Raw genomic sequence first — 21,687 nt, 5'->3', positions numbered from 1 at the left:
ACATTTAATATTTATAAAACTGATACTAATACAACTTCGGGTATACAATAACTACTTCTATTCTTAATTATTAAATATTATTTATAATTATAATAATAAATGAATCCAATATTTTTAATATTTTTAATTTTCATAATTTTTATCAAATTCATAAATTAAATTAATTAAATTAAATAATGAATTTGTGAAAAGTTTTATTTCTTGTTATAAACCTATTGGAAAATTGGCGGAAGAAGAAGATGAAGACGAAGGAAAGAAGGAAAGAAGACATGAGTTAAATCTATTTGATGTGTCGCAAAATTGCGGCAAACAAATCATAGAAATGAAAAGGACAATGCAATGGCGTTGTCTTTCTCTCCTTCTCAACTTCGATTCACCATTCACCGAGCTTCTAAATCCGCCAAACAGCTGCTTTACCTCGCTCTCATGGCTCACAACCACAGTTTTGCCGGTGAGGCGGAACAAGATTACATCTCTAATGGCTATCAAAGCTTCATTGACTGTGAGAAGCCGCCAAACCTGGTTGATTTTGACCTCGTTGCTCAGATGCTGCGGAATGGTTCTTTTTCCAATCCTTACTTTATCAACAAAGTCGTCTCCTTCTGTGCGAAATCCGCTTATAAAGATTTGGGTATTCAAGTCCATTGTACGATTATCAAAATGAGTTTTGCTTCAAACGTGTATGTATCCAGTGCTGTCGTTGATATGTACGCCAAGTGTGGGGAAATTCGTTGTGCTAAAAAGATGTTCGATGAAATGCCTCATCGAAATGAAGTTACTTGGAATTCGTTGATATCTGGGTATCTGAATGTCAGTTGCCCGCAAATGGCTGTTGACTTGTTTGTCGAGATGTTAAGAGAGATCAGAGCTGTGACACCATTTAGCGTTTCAGCTTGTCTTGTGGGTTGCTCGCACTTGGAGCCAAGGGAACTCGGGGCTCAGGTTCATGGGCTGAGTGTGAAAGCTGGATTTGGTTACAATGTTGTGGTGGGGACTGCTTTAATTGATATGTACTCAAAGTGTGGCAATGTCAACGATTCTCGGAGGGTTTTTGATCATATGGTGGATAAGAATGTTGTTACTTGGACGTGTTTGGTTACTGCATATGCACATAATGAACAACCTGATGAAGCTATTATGTTGTTCATAGAAATGACTCGTTTGGGACTTGAGCCAAACTATGTGACTTACAACAGCCTGCTAAGTTCATTTTCTCGTCCTAAACATCTGGACTATTGCAAACAACTTCACTCTTGTATAATTCGACATGGTCTTGAGTCAAATGTGTATATAGCAGCAACTCTCCTCACTGTGTATTCGAAGTGTAGCAACAATGTTGAGGATTTTAAAAAGGTATGTTCAGGTGTTACATCAAATGACCACATATCATGGAATGCATTAATTGCTGGTTTATCCAATTTAGGATATAGTGAGGATGCCCTCAATAGTTTCTTTGAAATGAGGCAGGCTGGCATCAGCGTGGACTTCTATACATTTACAAGTATGCTGGGAGCAATAGGGAATATTTCAGCCCTTGAAGAGGGAAGGAAAATCCATGGTCTTATTGTAAAAATGGGATTCAATCAAAATTTGTTTGTTCAAAATGGACTAGTTTCCATGTATGCGACTTGTGGTGCTATCAATGATTCAAAGAGGGTGTTTTGGTTGATGGAGGAACGTGATGTGATATCTTGGAATGCACTTCTAACAGGATGTGCTCACCATGGATGTGGTGAGGAGACTATCAAATTGTTTGAACAACTGAGAAGAACCAAGATTAAACCTGATAGCACCACCTTTCTTGCTGTGTTATCAGCCTGCAGCCATGCTGGTTTTGTTGATCAGGGACTTGAGTACTTTGATTTGATGAGATGTCATGTTTCAGTTGAATCTCATAGTGTGGAGCATTATGCTAGTGTTGTTGATATTTTTGGTCGGGCTGGGTATCTAAATGAAGCTGAAGCTGTCATTAACAGCATGCCAATAGATCCTGGACCCTCGGTTTACAAAGCTCTTCTTAGTGCTTGTTTAGTTCATGGAAATAGAGAGATTGCTGCACGTTCTGCAAAAAAGCTTCTGCAGCTGTGGCCTAATGATCCTGCAACATACATACTGCTTTCAAATGCGTTGACAACAGGAGGCTGTTGGGACAATGCCGCAGATGTACGGAAACTAATGTTTGATAGAGGAGTGAGGAAGAAGCCAGGATATAGTTGGATTTAAAATAATGGAGAAGTGGTTCTATTTTGCAATATTAATCACTTAACGATGCGGCCTGTCACTGCGTGGAAGATGATGCTATATCCAGTTTGTATTTGCTGGTGCAGGACTTGACTATTTGGTTGTCAAATGTCAGAATGGATTGAGTCAACTTCAAATCTTTCAAATCTCTATTCTTTTGGTTCTGTAGAGGCAGATCAAATCCTTCTGTAGATTCTCTTATGCATGATAAACCTCTGGGGGCTCGAAAATTTATATCATGTGTGATACAGTACAGATGTAATCCTTTGGTTCATCTATTCTGAGTTCCACTATCAGAATAGAAGAGTAACCATGATTTTCTGGGCTCCCGCAACATCTTTATTGGGAAGTGATGAGTTACCAACCGATCATCAAAACAGCTCCTGTTGTCATTGGTTTCATCATATGGTGGACTGCTAAATTCAAATAACACCAGAATAGGCACGCTCTTGTTCCGAAGAGCTAATACTGGAAATTATGTAATTCTTTTTTTTTTTTTAATTTAATTCTCATCTTTTTCTTTCACCTGGGAGGGGAGGCTGGTTCAAACTGCCTCTGCTTGTTAATAATTTATTCTAATTTAAAGAGGTATAATCCCTTGAAAATGAAATTTTTAAATTTTGTCCGCTAAAGTTAGCCATGCCTTCATGCTTCCCTACTCGGGCAACTAATTTGAACCCAAATCCAGAAATTGTCCATTTTAAATTATTGTGGGATTTATGCCCGCAGGAGGAGATCCAAGATGGTCACCATGCGCTACGCAACTATTAGGGAAGGAAGAAAACATGGAGGATGACCATATACCACATACAAAACCAGTCCTTGCCAAAGTGAAGGAGAAGCCCGGAAATGCGATATACTCTAAGCAAGAAGAAGCACAATAAGGATGATAATACTACATCATGGGGTGTTAGCTTGCAGGATGATGATGACTATTGGGTACAAGGAGACAGCTAGACAGCATCCAAGAGCGCTTCCTGTGATATCTGAGAAGCATATTTTAACAAGCCATTGCTCCGGAGATTGAAGCACGAGCATCAGAATTAGAACCAGAATAAAACCTGGCCGCAAAAGCCTCATTAGCACCAAACGTTACGGTAAGGACATCAAACCCACCAGCAAGTCCTAAAGCAAAGGCATTAACCCCACCAGCAACAGCTGCAATTGGAACAAAACTAGCAAAACAAGCCCCAAAAGGAAAAGGCTGCACCAATCTCGGCACCTGCAGCAGTAACATCTTGTAATGATCCTGGTATTGAATGGGATAAAAGAGTCTCAACATCTCGTAATGATCCTGGTACCGAATGGGATAAAAGAGTCTCAGAGAAGGAGTATATAATGCAGGAACTGGAGCCAGGAGAGGATGAAAGAGCTCTTTCTCAAGTTATATCTCAGGCAGAACAACTCCTGGTGATGCCAGTGTGGTGGAAACAGAATGACGAGTCTTCCCCAAATGCAGTTCATCATTGGGCTCAGAACTCTTCATCACATAAGTACATGAAATATATTTTATTTTTCTTTTCATGGAAACCTATCAAATTATCAAGGGAGCACAAACTTTTTGGTTATTTGATCAAACTAATTACTTGTCTCTTCATGTTGTCAGTGTTCAAATTGATGTATATTATGCTCTTAGCAAAGTTTTCTGCCAGGCTTCAATGGAGCTAACCTGCAACTCATTCCAACAAATTGGCCGTGCTTTCTTTCCAGTTCCGTAAATCTTCATCCACCAATCCTCAGTCTTCCTCATTTTCTACCAATTTCATTATCACCATTGTTCTGCAGTTGCCTAATCTCTGTGGATTTGCCTTTGGGATTGGTTTGTTCACAGTAAGCCAGGAAGCAGCAAGAGATTGCAATTTCTATCACTGACGCCATCCTCCGCTCGACCGCTGACTCTGAAAATTTCCTGATAAAAAAGGCTCTTGTTTGATCCACAGGTGCAAGCTTAAATTGGTGCCACATTTCATACCAGCAAAAAGAATTGAATTCTATCAACAGAATTCAATTCATTGGTATTCATGAAAAAATTCATTTGTTTAAAATTAATTTAAATATAATAAAATTTAATTAAACTATTTTATATTAAATAAATTAATAATAAATTCAAATTAATTTAATGTATTCATCATTCTTATTATTTTTAAACTAAACATAAATATTCATTTTTATAAGTAACAATTATTTTTATCACATTCATTGAAAAATCATTATTAATTTATAATATTTAAAATATGAATTTTACATATTTTTAACCATTAAAAATATACAAATTATTTGTTAAAATTAATAAAATAATATAATAAATTTCTTAATATTAATTATAAATGTATTAAGTATTAATAGTAATATTAAATTAAAATAATTTTTATAAAAAGCAATTATTAATTAAAAAAATAGAAAATAAATTTAAAATTAAAACAAACAAAAAAAAACAAAGAATAAAAAGAAAAAGAAAAAAATCCTGTCGAGATTTACTTTTTAATTTAAAATCAATTCCAAAAAAAAAATACTATTGATTTTGCCAAACACAAAAATTTCAAAAAGAAATTATTAATTTTAAATTCTTTCAAAATGTCTCCCAAACACGATACATATAAATAACAGTATGCTTATATTAGCAAGTTACATAAAATAACAATATTTGAAAGAGACTGAACATGTTAATTTTAATGCAGTGAAGGATATGCATATTTCTACTGCTGGTTTTGAGCTTTTCGTAACTGATATTCTATTGCAATTTTGAACTTCACAGTTTTTGTTGAAATTTTTTTTTTTTTTTTCCCTCGGTGGCTAAGGCCTAAGGGTTTCATAAGCCACTTTACAAAAGCTCAAGCAAAAGGCCACATTGCTGATAATAGAAATTAACTAAGAAACCTTTAAATCCTTCCATTTTTAGAAAGAGAAGGATGAAAGCCACGTTACAAAATCTAAAAGCCAACAAAACCAACAATTAGGGACAGCAATGATTCTATTCTTTTTTCCAAAAGGATTAACCAATTATGCTCACCAATTTTCAAAAAACAATGAAGCCACATAGCTCATAATAGATATTTAAATCAAAGGGGTCATCTTAGCTAGAGAAGGATGAAAGCCACTTCACAAAATTCAAACCAGCAAAGACCAGCGTTAAGAGACAAAAGTGATTCTCTTTTTTCTTTTCAAAAAGACAACCAAATGTGATCTCTGATTTCAAAATAAAGCAGCCACCTTGACACTATAGAAATTAGGAATTAGAGTATCCAAGGTTATTTGCAACTCCGATTGTAACTTTGAACCCGATTATAATTTCACATTTTTAGACAGAGGGACAAAAACCAACCTTTTCGACTCAAAGTAAATAAGCCACATTGGTCGATATTTAAAAACGGAAACACCCATCATTTTGTTTCCGTTTTCAAATAATGACAAATATAGCTTCTTTGCTATGAATTTCCGAAAGAAAAAATCAAAGAACAGCGGAAAGAGTTCAAGAAGTTACCAACCACCCTAACATCGGCTCGAATCTGTCTCGCCATTGACAAGCTCTGATAGGATTAGGATTTATAAAAACCTTGTGCTTTTATAAAGGTGCAGTGCGGGGTGCGTTAAATTTAGGCAAGGGAATGCTAAACGGTGCGTATAACAATGACGGAACATAACGTTGGTGGGAGGGGACGACAGCACTTGAAATTTTCTTTTGTTTTTTAATTTTTATAATTTATTTATAATTAATGAATATAAAATATTACCAAAAGTTATAAATTGGCCTCTAGATAAAACTCAAATCATAAATTACACCTCATATTATTCGCCAGTTAAAATTATTATAAACTCCTTATGAATTGTTATAAAAAGAAAATTATAAAAAATTGAGATAATGGTTGAAGAAACTCTAATATTTTTCGTTCTAACATACATACCCTAAATTAAAAAATTTAATTAATGTACATTTATTAATGAAATATATAACTTAAACTAAAAAAATTAATTAATATATATTTATTAATTTAAATTTATTTAAACGGTTAAATTTAATAAAAATATTAAATTTTATCAATTTTAATAATTATATTTTAAATTTTTTTAAAAATATAATTAAAATTATTTTTTCAATTCGATTTGATATTTAATTATAATCGTGGATAATATATTTCTAATCCAATAACTAGTATTTTAAGCATCATTAACAATAAATGGGATGGTATTCACGTGGTAATTGACATGACTTTTGTAGCATGATTGTAATATTGAAACTTCAAACTTTAAAATAACCACAAGTTTAATTCAAAGGGAATGTATTCGTCAAACATTCTAGAAAATATATGCAAATAAAGGTCATTCAATAATTTATTTCTTTTTAAATATCTTATTTTCTTAATTAAATTATAATTTTGAAATAATTAGTTATTAATTAGAGATTTATTTTAGAGATTGAAAAGTTAGTTTAAGTGGAGATCTCTGAACCTCAAAATAATTTATAAAAATGAAGATTTACGATATTAACAAAGCATCCATGGGAAGCTAAGTTTCAGTTTAGCCAATTTCCACATGTTTGATTTTAAAAGTGAAGAGGGTGGAAAAAATTCATGGTTGACATAACCAATTTTTGGCACACTTGTAATTTGAAGCTGTTAGATAAGTAAGCATTCTCTCTCATAAAAACACTCTTTTGCAAGCCCATTGAGACACTAGAGATTTAGATCACTCAATAAGACAACGTCCTACTTCAATCATATCAGAAAATATAATTAGAGCTCTTGATTTGGAAATAATTATATTAGTTTAGTTTGCATAGGATTATTAAAGGTGTATCCAACTGCTCCTCTAATTAATTTAATCTAAAAAAAATAATATTGATGTGTTATTGTTTTAATACAAAAATTATATTTATATAGTCAATAGTCCTTCATTATTATTAAAAATCTATTTAGACTCGATTTATATCACATGTAAGTGTTTTTCTATATATTTTCTTATGTTTCAGGTCGATTCACTGTAAATTCAAGGCACATGTAAATGTTTTTCTATATAAAAAAATAATAATAAAACATATTTTCATATGTTTCAGGTCTATAATAAACTAGGTCCATTTAAAAATTTCATATCATATAAATATATCAATAAACTGGTAAATTCAATTCTTAATACTCATTGACCCATTACACTCAAGATATTATATGAAATTTAACCAAGTGGTAAAATATTTTATAACAAAATTAGAAAACGGAGTTTTATATTTCACATGTATCAGTATTTGGGTTTTCCAAATAGAAAACTGAACCAGTTTTCCAGTTTTCAAATATTTAACTATGGTTTAGAAAATAGTTTTAAAATATTTTCTATAGTTTTGCTTTATAATAAAAAAATTATTTTCTAGTGATAAAATAAAATTGAATTCACCTAACCCATTGGCTAACTTCAGTCGTACCTAGCTCTTTTTTCTTTCTTTTTTTTTTTTTTTGTTAATTGCTTATGATCACATATATTCAGGAGTTACTTTTTACATACTAAAACTAAATCTTTAGGCTGCATTTAAGTAATGACATATATTAGAAAGCTACATGCACTCAGCGAAGCGTACGATCATTCATGTACTACACTATATTTTCTTGCAAGTTGGCCAAAATTTCAAAACCAAAGAGATCAAAAGTTTTATATTTGTCGCCTTGAAATTTAAGGTACCGTGAAAGCACAAGCATGTGGAAAATTTTGCGTATAAGACTGTCACTGTGCTTGACATTATAAAATGCAATAATCAGAGAAATTGGGACGCGCTCAAATTCTTTTTCGTGAATGTGATGCATTGAAAGTTCTATTAAAAGAAAAAAAAAAAAAAAGAAATCAATCCTCTAAGCAAAAAATTAAAAATATCTACATTTTCGTTTTACACGTTAATGATAGTGGGGTCAATGCAGAGAAATGTCCAAGAGCAGTAGTTGCACCAAGCTATTTGACAAAACTACATAAAGCATTGTTTTAATATGAGTAATCATTTGAAAGTGCATATGACATCACCTTTAATTTGGCCTTCCTGCTGCTGCTAGAATCCAGAACCAGAGGATGCTGGGATCATTCAGATAATGTAGTTTCCTGTTTTTCCTGTAAGTTGCTTCACAACTTCAATAATTTCAATGACCAATTGTCTTTTAGAATAGTATTAGCATTTAATACTGTCATTGAGCGACTATTAGTCAATATAAGGCAACATGAAAGCAAAAGCAGGCAAAAAATTCTGCATCTAACCTAACATGAAAAACGCAGGTTTGGTGGAAGAAAAACAAACCAAATAATTCCTAAGAAACAACCCTGAAATACACATAACCAATAAAGGGATTGAATGACTGCTGTAGCCTCCAATTAATATATTCAGTATATAATAAAGCTCAGTTCACCATAATCAGTAAAATTGAAATAGATTGTCAGATGTTTCAACACATTTACCTCTGCTCCATGCTTTTTATGTTTACAGGAATAGGTGAATAGAATTGACGTTGGATCTGATTTTTTCTTTTTAATACTTCTTATAAACCAATCAGCAAACAATTGACAGCTGCTCCACAGCACAAGACAAGATGATACATCTTGCCCATCGTGGGCCATTGCATTTAAGAACTTAGACTATCCAAGTTTCTACTTGAATAACTGGAGCAGGCTACATTTGAAAATAAAGTAGTAGTAGTCAATTTTGGCCTGTAGGATTTTGTTCATGCATAACTAAGTCAAAACTTCTCATCCTAATTTAAAAGAATGGGTAAGAAAATACCTCATCTTTCCAAACCTCGTAGAAAAGGACATGAATGATGTTTCTTTCATTTTAAAAATTATGCCTTTCGGTATATTCTCCAACCATGGGAACGAGAACAATTACATTTAACCTTAAAGTTTGAATAACAACGAAGCAGTATCTGCAAAGTAGGATATCCCATGAATTCAGAAAGACCTATGCAAACAGAAACCCTCTCCAAATTATAACCAGCCTTTTCCAACTTTTCTCAATGTCTGATGCTGTAAGATTCCTCCTCCTATATTTCCATTTGTCCATGATTTCCTTGAACTTAGCTCAAGAAGTAGACCAATTCATCTACAATGGCTTCCTTGGAGCCAACCTCCAACTTGATGGAATTGCAGAAATCCATCCCAATGGGCTGTTGCAGCTAACCAACACCTCAAAGCAGAAAATGGGTCATGCCTTCTATCAGTTTCCTCTGAAATTCAATCCAAATTCAGCCAATTCATCTGAATCTTTATCATTTTCCACTATCTTTGTGTTTGCCATGGTTCCTGAGCTGCAAAATCTTAGTGGCCATGGAATAGCATTCACCATCTCACCATCCTTGGATTTCAGCCATGCTGTTGCAAGTCAGTATTTGGGACTCCTCAACACTTCAAACAATGGTGTTTCTACCAACCACATGTTGGCAGTTGAACTCGATACCATTCGCAGCCCAGATTTTCAAGATGCAGATGCAAACCATGTGGGAATTGATGTGAACAGCCTGAATTCTATTGAATCAGCTTCAGCAACTTATTTTTCCAACACAGAAGGGACAAATAGAAGCTTGAATCTTATTAGTGGTGATCCCATAAAGGTTTGGATAGACTATGATGAAACAGAAACATTACTCAATGTGACTCTAGCTCCAATTAGTAGCCCAAAACCAAACCAACTGCTCTTGTCAACAACCACCAATCTTTCTGAAATTCTTCTGGAATCCATGTATGTTGGTTTTTCTGCAGCAACTGGAACACTTGCAAGTAACCATTACATTCTAGGATGGAGCTTCAACAAATCTGGAAAAGCACAAGACCTTGATATTTCAAAGCTCCCCTCACTTCCACCCCTTGGGAAAGCTGAAAAGAAATCGAAAGTGGTGATTGTAGTGATACTTGTAGCAGTAATGGTTGTGCTTATAACAATCGTTGGAGGTACATATATTATAAGGAGGAAGAAATATGAAGAAATACGTGAAGATTGGGAAAGGGAATATGGTCCTCAAAGATTCTCCTATAAGATTCTCTACACAGCAACCAAAGGCTTTAAAGACAAAGAGCTTCTTGGAGCAGGAGGCTTTGGAAAGGTTTATAGAGGAATACTCCCTTCTTCCAACCTACCAGTTGCAGTGAAGAAAGTCTCACATGATTCAAAACAAGGGATGAAGGAATTTGTAGCTGAGATTGCCAGCATTGGAAGGCTGAGGCACAGGAACCTGGTGCAGCTCCTTGGCTACTGCAGGAGACAGGGAGAGCTCCTCTTGGTCTATGATTACATGCCTAATGGGAGCCTTGACAAATTCCTGTTTACCAATGAAAAACCAGTCCTTGATTGGCCTCAAAGATTTCAAATCCTCAAAGGAGTGGCATCTGGTCTTCTTTACCTCCATGAGGGGTGGGAACAAGTTGTTCTGCATAGAGACATAAAAGCTAGTAATATTCTTTTAGATGGTGGCTTAAATGGACGACTTGGAGACTTTGGCCTTGCTATACTATACAATCATGGTTCCAATCCTCAAACCACCCATGTGGTTGGGACCGTGGGCTATTTGGCTCCAGAGCTGGCTAGATTTGGAAAGGCAACCACTAGCACTGATGTGTTTGCTTTTGGGGCTTTTCTGCTTGAGGTGGCTTGTGGTAGAAGGCCAATAGAGCTCCTAGGACTTCCTGAAGAGGTAACTTTGGTAGATTGGGTCATTGAGTGCTGGAAAAGAGGGGATATTCTTGATGCTAGTGATCCAAGATTGCAAGGAAATTATGTGATAGATGAAATGGAGTTGGTTTTGAAACTAGGACTTATCTGTTCGCACTCTGTGCCCACAATGAGACCAAGCATGAGGCAAGTGATGCAGTATTTGGATGGTGATGCTACTTTGCCAGATATACCACTAGAAAATGCTGCTATTGGTACATTCATAACATATAATGAAGCCTCTGATTTTGTAATGTCATTTCCTTCCACTGTTGGGAAGGGATCTGGACGTTCCTTCACTAGCAATGATTCAATCCTCACTGATGGTCGTTGAGTACAGCTAAAACATGATGGAGAAGGGAGAAGTATCTCGTGAAGAATGTAATGTTCATAGTTCCAACAATCATGTAAGTTTCTACAGATGACATAGTAGTCTACCTAGCTGCATGTTATTATGGAAGTTTAACATTGTGTTGTGGGCAGGGGCGGATATTATAGTTGTATATAAATTTTATCATTTGCCTCCACTTAAAAGTAAATTTTGCCTCCATTACCCACAAATTTTCTATTATAAGTATATACAAATTTTATAATTGCCCTCACTTAAAAATAAAATTTTGCCAATAAACTCTCAGTTATTATAGCCTAATAGCATGTTTATTTTTTGGTGAGGTTAATAAATTAATAGTTACTCTAGCACATTGTTTGTTTATACTCGAACAAGTTATTTCTCCCTCTAAAATTAAATTCTGGTTGGCGTTTTTTTCGTCAGTTAAAGAATGAGGAAATTTCCACAACCACTAATCAGATTGTTAATGTGCAGTTTATCAAAATATAGCTGCCTGAGTGGTTCATTTGCACAGCCAGTGTAATAAGGCATAAGAATGGAGGTTTGATGGTATACAATTTGGCAAAAGAAATACCAATAATGTCTCATTTTCAGGAAGCGTACAGAAAGTACATTACCTCAAAGACATAGATTTTCACTCCTAGGCCCTAGCTGTAGCTGATGTTCAAACTTTATCACAGAAGGGCCATCACAGCCATAAGCGAGCAGAAGATTTAATTTAGGGCCGTTGCCTGCATTCTATTATCCCAAGAGATTAAACAAATCCCATATATTTCCGAGTTTAATCACACATTAAACACTCTAGGATAGGGGTGCTAACCAGAGAAACGTCCTCTGTTGATGGAGTTCTCACTTGCACCTCCAAGAGCTGCCCTGCTGAAGTTTGCATCTTCCAATTGGACTCTGTTCACTTTATCCAGTTCTGTAAATGTGTGTAATCTGATTCATATAGACCTGTCTCTCTCTCTCTCTCTCTCTCTCTCTCGCTTCTTTCTTCCAATTGTGAGAGTCTCACGGAAAGCTAAGTTAAGGCAGTGGAAGGCAGCCATGGCGAGATTGATCATGGATTAAACGGTTGGCAGTTGTTGCGTTCCCGCTCTTCAATATTGATTTGGTCGCATTCTTTTTTCTAATTTACGGGAATCTTTTATTAGGGTAATTGTAAGCTCTAAAATTTTTGAGACGAAATATCCAAGTTATACTTTGAACGTTTGGTTTCAAGTTTAAATTTGAATACGAAGCATCTCTAAATTTAGAGTAAAATTTATAGGACAAGTGTATGAGACAGAATTTTTTATGAAAACTTGATTATGATAATCATTTCTTAAAGATTTAAAAATGTATTAATGTTTAATATATAATTTAATTTTAGTCTAACAAACTTTTTAAAATTTGAATAATATTTCAAATATATTTTTCAAAATAAATTAACTGATTAATAAATTTTTCCATATTTCCTTGGCAAGTGCTATAATATTATCCAACAGACTTGGCCAACTAATTTTGTTGGATCCAACCAGCTTTATGAATTAACCATCCACAAACCTCTAATTCTAAATTTCTAATAAGGAAAGCCACTAACAAAAGCCAAAAGTATGGGTCACAAATTTTGGAGCTTTGACTCTCCATGGATGGAAGGAACTGCCTCAGCAAGTTTTTAGGCATTCAAATAGAAAAGACCAGGTCCAGGTATCATTTTGAGCATATGCAGTTATTAACTATCTATTCATAGCCAACCCCATGACATGAGCCACATCTTTTAATTAAACACTACCATTATCCTCCTCTCTTGTCCCTGACTCTGACTCTTGTGTGTGTGAGAGAGAATCAAAGTTTCTTTCGTTGAAGTTGTATGTGAGGCAGATATCAACACTTTCTTGCAAGTTTCATATCACATTGAGGATACAAGAATACTCTTGCAAGTTTATTTGCATATAAAGTTCAGAAATGGAGAAAAATGATGATAATATATTCCAGAGACAAGCACAAGTTGTAGCCAAGACCAAAACCAAAGTAGGGAAGCCCCCCACAAGGCTACAAAAGAAAGCTCCAGCAACTCTTGAGGTTGCAAATTATGCCAAAACATATCACCTTATGCTTTCCAAGGAGGCTTCTTCCCCTCTTACTCCAATCCCTCTGCTATCACCACTCATCTTATCACCACCTCTGTCACCGCAACAGGCAGAAGAATTCATGTTCCCTATGATAAGTGGTGGAGACAAGGGCAAGGAAGAGAAGAGAGGTGCATACTGCGTGCCAGGAGGGTGGCAGCATCCAGCTGCGCCCAATGGTGGATACATGGAGCCATCGTCCTTGTTTACATTCTTCCAGTATAAATGCGTGCTTGTCAATCATGCAGAGTGAGGCTTAATGCAGATGTCTTTTCATTTTGTTTCCAGCCTCAGTTTTGTCAATGATGTTTTTGATTCATTACTGGGAATTCTTCTCCACACACCCAATATCTTGTCTCTATTCAGGATTCTAACTTATTTTCGTGGCAATTGCTAAGGTGGTTCTCACTGTTTGGTTTTTGTTTTGAGAGTTGTATCCCTTATATTAAATTCTCAATTTATATATATGCATTAATATCTTTTATATGTATGTTTTTTTTTTTTCTAAAGAGTTACCCATGCGTTTTGCCCCCAAAAATATCTTTTATTTTTAAAAATTATTGATAAAACAAATAATATAAATTTAGAAAAATATTTGTGAAAAATTTTATTCACTCAAAAATCACATATCAATTACAGGTAATATTGACACGATGTCAAGAAAAACTCCCCCTGTATACAATTCTTGGATTTGGATTGTGCTAAAAACACATGCATATATATTTCTTTTCTAAGAGATCCCAACCGAATTGAATATCAGTTTATGAGCTTCAGTGCATTAACCCTAGCTAATTCATGTTTCACTAGCTTCTACAGATTACATTATACTAGATAGCAAAATAAAAATTGAGTGGGCTTCAACAGATGCACAAAAAATCCGCTAGTCAACTGACAGTACCAGAATCAAGCACAAAGTTGTTTTCACAGCTCAAACTGAAGGGAAATAAGCATAAAAAGAGGGGGTGAAAATGAAATTCCTAAATTTATATCCAGAGTATACGTCATTAATAAAATTACAAATTTCATTAGAGAAATGGTGAACTTCAAGTTCAAAGAGACTCCTTGGGTTGCCATCCCTTAATAGGCTGAAAAAGCTCTTCCTTTATGTACAGTAGGTCATCCATCCAACCAAGTCTTTAGAAAGACATTAAAACCAAGCATCTCATGAACTTCCCCGATCTCACTTAATAACAATTAAAGAAAATTATGGAACACCCAGTGACACCACAGAATTTGCTCTTTGAAAACAAGTGCTACTACTTGATGACAGGCATTTCTCTTGCAAAATTAGAAGTCGAATTCTCCTGTTGCCTGCATAAATAAATATGATATTATACAGAAATACTACATAGAATCAAAGAAACCCTTCACATATTCAATAAAAAAAAAACACCTTATTAAAGAGAATGTCCTTATTGTTTATGTGCATGATTCCATCCTTGAGTGTGCATTTCCACCTGCTCTTGGTACGAGTAACCTGTCCATGAAAATTGCAGATCATAATAAGGTTAAAAATATTCCCGTATAACTATGCATTATCCCCCCCAAGCAACTACCGCTGCCAACACCCCCCAAAATTTTACAAATAATACCTTGTCAAATTGAGCCAAAACCAAATGCTGAGTATTCATATCCTCTCCTTGCTCCACATCATCCAGATCATCATCATCATCATCATCTTCATTCAGTGGCTCATCATCGTCATCATCTCCAGCATCATTTTGAGGGGCAACAGCAGGAGTGCTTGCTTGTAGGTCTGGGAGTTACAAAGCCCAGAAAACACAGCTTAGAGCACTTCTTTCTCTCTCTCACAAAGACACAAACTCACCATCGAAAAAGAGCATAACCTTCATTACATACATCACTAACTTACCATTAGGAGCTGGTGTGTTCGCAATGTTGTAATCTTCATTGACAACTCCTTGATAATTATATATCTTCAAGGAATGAATTTTTTCAAAAGAAAAAATATATATATATCACTTGGTTAGCAAAAGAATATACAAGTCTTCTAAAAATAACTGTATGCAGTGCACAAAAAATAAATTTCATATCATCCTTCAAAAGTAGCCTGCTATCTAACCATGTTTAACATTATTCATTTCAGGCAGATGTGCCATAGTAAATGACAAGGGCACCTGGAAAGGAAGGAGGGTGGTGAACACCTGCACGGTTAAATCAAGAATATGGGACCCTGCAATGGCGGGGACCAATACTAGTAGTCTTCTTTTGTGATCCAAAAAATATTGATGATTTGACAAACAAGGACACACTAAGCATTTCTACTTGTGCATAAATTTCCTAAAAACAAGGAAACAATATGCACTTGTTTGCACCTTCAAGGAAATTCCAGCAAGGACAGTTGTTTTTACTTACATTTGGAGTTGAAAGCACATCATCATAAGGATCAGGGATTGGCCCATCCAGTTGAGGGATCCTCATTGCCTGCCTCGTTGCGTGCGATAAGATCTCTATGTTAGCATTGGTGATCATGTCGTGTCTACCAAGGGAACCATACCCTTGGCTTGCCTGAAATTACAATTGTGTGATTCCACAACAGATCCACAAGTTTTAAATTGACCAGACATCTTAGAAGGGATAAACAGTTTAAACAACCCCTAAAATACTCAAATATTCACCCTGGTATAGGAAATGTTTTTGTTGTTTGATGATTGATTGATTGAGAGAGACTGTGATTTTCTAACACTAAAAGAAGATGCAAACTGTCCTAATAGATGAAAAATTAAGAACACAAATGATAGGACAAATTGACTTAACTTGCAAGTTTGGATCACAAATATACAAATAGACGAAGCAACAATTACCCGAGTTAAACAATGAATCAATTCGGTCATTGAAATGATAATTGTCATTGCCAAAAGTTATCAGACCATTTCCATCTTAGATACATGGAATTGACAGTAGACATCTAAACCAATTTACAACTATCTGATATATCAAAATAATGTATCACCTCTAAGAATTCTCACTTACAGCACACTTATGCAATCTATTACAAAAACTGCTGCTGCTAAACTTCAATAAGCTCCAATTGTTACTCAATACAATGTTAATATTATTTATTTTCAGAATTTGCATTTTGCAACCATGCAACAAAGATGTGCATTTGATAGAACTCTTCATAAATGACTCCCAAGTCCTAAGCCAACACCACATAGTAAATTTAAAAAAAAAAAATAGAAAAGGATAAAAGCAAAAGACTAGTCATATATGTTGCAATATGCTAAAAGATCATCCTACATATCAACAGAAGTCATCAGCAAAAAAAATAATAAATAAAGAGTAAATGGTTTTTTATATTTAAAAATTGCATAAACAAAATTTAATATTTTATTAGGTTATGACTTATTTGGACTTGAATGGAAAGTTCAAGGTTTTATTTAATTCTGTTGACTTATTTATTGATCCTAGCTGATTTTAGGGATACGATTTGATCTTATTAGGATCCTTAGTTATCTCCATAATTATTATTTGATTATTTGCTTCCTGTTTAGATATGATTCTTTGTGTATAAATAGTCATATAGACCAATTGTAAAGATTAAGAGTGAAATACAAGAATATTCAAAATTTTCCCAAAATTCTTCAAATCCAAAAAAGTCAAATTACCTTATTTGAATCTTAAATGAAAAGTTGAGGGGCTTATTTAGACTTTTTGCCAAGTCCATTAGGCATCTTGCTCGCATAATATGTCAACTCAGAAAGGACTAATAAATTATAGCAGATGCCCATATTCAAGAAAAAGAAACCTCTAACATCCAGCCATTGGTATATTACCTTTATTCATTTTCATAAAGTTCAATCTTTTTAATAGTTCCTAAATTCCTTGTGTTTTAATGCCCTCAATCTTAAAGTCCATAGTGCTTCAGAAAGTCAAGAAGGATTTACAACATCAGATTGCAAAACAGGTACATATATCTACTTCCTGATAATTATCATTACAAACTCACTTGTCTAGGTACTGGTTTACCCTAGTCAGGTTATGAAGTATGAACACAGAAGAAAGAAAATACAGGATTCATTTATTGAGTGGATATTCACCACTAATTTCAACCAATCTATGTGTCTCAAGGGCCATACAAAGACAATTTGAAGTTGAAGATCAAAACCACATTTTGATAATCACTATTGCGATTGATCAAAACCATTAACATGATAAGGCTATATAATTGGCATGGATCCAACAAGAAATGGAAATACTTCATCTGTTTAGCCAATATAAAATTTCCAAACAGCAATAGTTCAAAAGACATGCAATTCCATGATCTAGACATTGAACATGATTCAAGAAGGGCAGAAAGAAGATATGATAAGATAGAGACATGATGAAATGAAATTAAGGGGGAAAAAGTTATCCAGAAGGAAACAAACATTCTCATGATAATATTTGGGTGCTTTATACTAGAAAACTGAGCTCAAATATTATCATGAGAATGTTTGTTACCAAATGAGATCAAAGTTATATGCATCTTCACATATAACTGAGCTCAAAGTTATATGCATCTTCACACGTAACTGAGCTCTCATTATCTCCCACCTCTTTATTACCAAATGATGCAACACAAACTGTTCACACAAAGTTCCCCGTATAAGGAGAACATCTATCAATAATCCTGAGGCTCCCTCAATAGCTAAAATATAAGAGCTCAAAGCTCACAAGGCACTGCAAAATGCACTGCAGAAGCTAGTGATTGCCATAGCATTTAATACTAATTGTGTGCTATTATTTTCTACTTCTGGCTCAACTTCAAAATCTAAACAGGCTAACTGCACACAGATTCCATCTTAAAAGCAGGATGCATCATCAGTCTGATCTGATGGGAAAAAAAGGGTAAACTAATAACAGTTTAAACTCATAAAGAATTTATCATGGATTCAAACAGATAAGAATATGCCTCAACTTGTAAAACCTCACATGCATAACCACCCAAAAGCCTAACAGCTTATAAAAAATTTTTAAATATGCCACAATAGAATGCTGATGAGCCAAGCATTAAAAATGGGGAAATGCATAAAGCTAATAGAGCTTCTTAATGGATAAAACATAGTATATAGCAAGAATAAATGAGAAAGAAAATGTAGCTCAACCTGTAAAGCCACAGAGGGAGCATCCCCAGCTCCATCCTGCTGGGGTATGAATCCACCATTGTTATATTGTGCACCAAAATCATCACGCTTGCGTTTTCCAGAAGACATCATGAAGAAATCCTGGAATGCTTTCAAACATTAAAACTGACAATAGCATATTATCATCTCATTATGAGAAAAAATTAAGAGGAAACATTTTCAAAGAACACGCATTAATTTATCATGCATTAATTTTTAACTTAAGATTTTAAATTCATTTTCAAATCAAACCAGGCAACTCTCTGCAGCTTCAACATATACAAGCATCAAATCACCACATTCTCCAAAAGTTACCTGTGTCAGGGGTTGATGAGAGGCTCCTCTGTCTGCCTCATCCCTCCCTTCAACATAAGCTACAGTCACATCACATGCATTAGTTAAGAACCATTGAATATAAAGCAATAAACTAATATACCATCAAACTGACCAACGTTAACGTCAAGAGGGGGCCTCTGATTCATCCAAGGAGAAGGAGGTTGCTGTTAAAAGACAACAGAGAGAAAAGTCACTAACCAATTCTATGACTAAATCATAAAACTACAGTTGGTGAAGCAAGCCTATGGTTGACTAAATCTAGAGGTAGTGAAACAAAGACCCCCCACCCACATCCAAGAGAAATAAAATGTTAAACAAAAGCTTTGCACTAAAGATCTAAAACTCAACTTGGGACGGGAAGTCTGTGCTTACCATGTAAGGGCTAGGCCTACCAGCTTTTGCTTCAGTACTGCCTCCAGTATCACTTGCAGGGGTGGGATACTCACTAGTTGGCCCAGTAGGAATGTTATACATAGAGGAGTTGTCCACACTTCCAGGTAAAGGTGTCTGCACACTTCCTGGTAAAGGTGTTTGCACGCTCCCTGGTAATGGTGTCTGAATGGGAGTTTGCAGCGGTGTCTACAATTTCAAAAACCCACGTCAAAATAAAAAATATCATAATAACTAGCAATTCACTTACAATGGTCACAAACAGCTAATAGATATTTTCTGGCAGAATGCTCGCTTGATAAAAAGGATCTCGGCCGAAGTTAAAAATTAAATAAAGAAAAGAAAACCCATCAGACTTGCACCTTTGAGCTACTGACTCAAAATTCGCACAGGATCCAATGAAAACCTCAATTACCATTATAGGGACAACAAACAATTAATCACTTGAGGAAACAGTATCCTAACTTAACTACCTCCTTACACTGAATTGACAGATTTCACGATTAACATCACATGAAGAAGCAAATACTCACAGGAGGGAAAAGCATCTCAGCAGTAGGAGTCTCATACTCCTCAGTCCCTTCATACGGTACATTAAGGTCGTGTACTGGAGTAATAGGAGCGCCAGGAGCCAGCTTAGGAGCAGATGACCTGTCTATTGGACCGCATATCACACCCGCTTGCATCATTTTCATCTCCCAAATCTAACCAGAATGGCCCAAAAGAAGAACAAAGGTCAGCTACTGTAAAGCTCCCAAAATCAATAATACTTACTATATTGGAAAACCCTAGAAAATCAGATCCAAAATTATACACTAAATCCGGCAATACCATTCTAGAAAAGAAATCTCCAAACCCCTAATACAAAAACAAAATTGATAAAAGGGTAACAGAAAATAACAGAGGACGAGAGAGAGAAAGGTAATGCTAAGATTGCACATACTGCTTGGAGTTCACTGAGGACACCCTCACCAGGCCCGCCGTTGTTGATGAACTCATCGCGTACCTTGTTGATGACGTCTTCGATGACGTGGATATAGACGGTGCTAGTGGTCGACGATGTCGCCATTTCCTAAACTCTCCTCTGGGAAATCCCTTTCAATTCGACAAGTTATTTCGTTTCCCTTCAATTTTATAGGGGAAATTCGGATGGAAATTTTAAACCTCAGGGAGAAAACCGAAGGAAGAGATGGATATAGAAAGAAAAGGCCCAAGGTCAGGGGGTGTGAGGGGGGTGGGTCTGTGTACAGAGGAGCAAAGAGAACGGCGAGGAGGAAGATGCGAGAGAGAGAGAAGGAAGCGGACCAGAAAGAAGAATAAAGAGTGGAATATAAATAGGTTTGCATCCGATTTTATGGAGTGACTCCACGTGTCAAGATCTGCAGAGATGTAATTTTTATTTTCCCTATCCTAGTAATGCCAGGGTTTGTATGCGGCGTTTGATTGATTTATGTCCGTTTAGTAGGAGTCGCTCGCCACTTCTACTGCTCTATCTCGCAACCGCCTATGATGTGTCCATATGGGGGTCCCACTTGCCGTGGACCGTCTAGATCATATCGAGACTTTTTTTATATTGCTATTGAAAATCTACAACCTTTTATAATTTTTGTGTTTTAATTTAAAATTTTATTTTTTTTAAATATAATAAATTATAATTTAAAATTTTTTGGTGATTTTATTAAAATTTAAATTTTAAATAAAAAAATATATCATTTATCTAACGTGTCATGTTATATGTATTTTTTTATTATTTTTAATAAAACTCACATTATATATTAAATAAAAAAATACATATAACATGTTTCTATATAATAAAAATAATTTAAAATAGAATTTATAATTAATTATCGATTTCAATTTAATTGAATCAAAAAATTAAAATTGAAATATTTTTTTCTAATTGCATTATAATTGAATTTCATTTATAATTAAAGTATCGATGAAATCTAAAAAATAATATAAAAATAGGAATGTGATAATATTAATTTATAATTAACAATAATAAACCCATTTATCTTTGGAAAAAATTTCATGTATAATAGCAACAATTGAGTGCCCAAATATAATTACAAAATTCTTGAGATTCAATTAAAAAATTCAATCCAAACCAACAAATGATACAAATTCAGTTTCTCCATCATACTATAAAAGCAAAATGAAAATTGGTATCAATAAATTAATTCATAAAATTTAGATTTCTAACGTCAAAATTTTTGTCTTTGAAAAAGGCATGAGACTCCTCGCTCTAGTCTTCTTCCATTTTGACGCGAGAGTGAGCAAATCATCAGTAATTATATTTCAAGGAAATTTATATATTATTTTTTTTATTTTTCAAGCAAGTTATTTTATTTTTGTAATTTTAAAAAATTAACTTTAGTTTTTATAGCAGAAATTCTTGTTTCATTTTAATCTGGTTACTTTAGTTTTATATTTCAACAATTTAACTTTCATAATTTAAACACATAAAAT

The 21,687-nt window shown here is 34.5% G+C and overlaps 4 protein-coding genes across 4 annotated transcripts; 3 read left to right on the top strand and 1 right to left on the bottom strand.

Annotated features, from left to right (window-relative positions):
- Nucleotides 1-206: 206 nt before the first annotated feature.
- Nucleotides 207-3,838, top strand: LOC110620811 (pentatricopeptide repeat-containing protein At1g11290, chloroplastic). Its single transcript, XM_043959512.1, has 2 exons — nt 207-2,720; nt 2,971-3,838. Exon 1 carries the CDS (start codon nt 340-342, stop codon nt 2,221-2,223), a length of 1,884 nt encoding a protein of 627 aa, XP_043815447.1. The 5' UTR covers nt 207-339; the 3' UTR covers nt 2,224-2,720; nt 2,971-3,838.
- Nucleotides 3,839-8,867: 5,029 nt separating this feature from the next.
- On the top strand, nt 8,868-11,240 carry LOC110620738 (L-type lectin-domain containing receptor kinase IV.2). The gene has a single exon (XM_021764617.2). It carries the CDS (start codon nt 9,219-9,221, stop codon nt 11,238-11,240), a length of 2,022 nt encoding a protein of 673 aa, XP_021620309.1. The 5' UTR covers nt 8,868-9,218.
- Nucleotides 11,241-13,202: 1,962 nt separating this feature from the next.
- On the top strand, nt 13,203-13,619 carry LOC110610411. Its single transcript, XM_021750327.1, has one exon. The coding sequence runs from the start codon at nt 13,203-13,205 to the stop codon at nt 13,617-13,619; it is 417 nt and encodes a 138-aa protein (XP_021606019.1).
- A 612-nt stretch (nt 13,620-14,231) lies between these two features.
- LOC110620654 (transcription initiation factor IIA large subunit) lies at nt 14,232-20,540 on the bottom strand. The gene is made up of 11 exons (XM_021764499.2): nt 20,162-20,540; nt 19,752-19,922; nt 19,201-19,407; nt 18,941-18,992; nt 18,808-18,866; nt 18,475-18,594; nt 15,743-15,895; nt 15,240-15,303; nt 14,959-15,122; nt 14,760-14,843; nt 14,232-14,677 (listed from the first exon to the last, which is right to left on the bottom strand). The coding sequence occupies exons 1-11, from the start codon at nt 20,285-20,287 to the stop codon at nt 14,654-14,656; spliced, it is 1,224 nt and encodes a 407-aa protein (XP_021620191.1). The 5' UTR covers nt 20,288-20,540; the 3' UTR covers nt 14,232-14,653.
- Between the last annotated feature and the right edge of the window lie 1,147 nt (nt 20,541-21,687).

The sequence above is a fragment of the Manihot esculenta genome, chromosome 1 (assembly GCF_001659605.2).
Source record: "Manihot esculenta cultivar AM560-2 chromosome 1, M.esculenta_v8, whole genome shotgun sequence".
In the NCBI taxonomy this organism is placed as follows: Eukaryota; Viridiplantae; Streptophyta; class Magnoliopsida; order Malpighiales; family Euphorbiaceae; genus Manihot; species Manihot esculenta.
The sequence above is the reverse complement of the archived record's forward strand: the minus strand, read 5'-3'. Positions and strand labels throughout refer to the sequence as shown.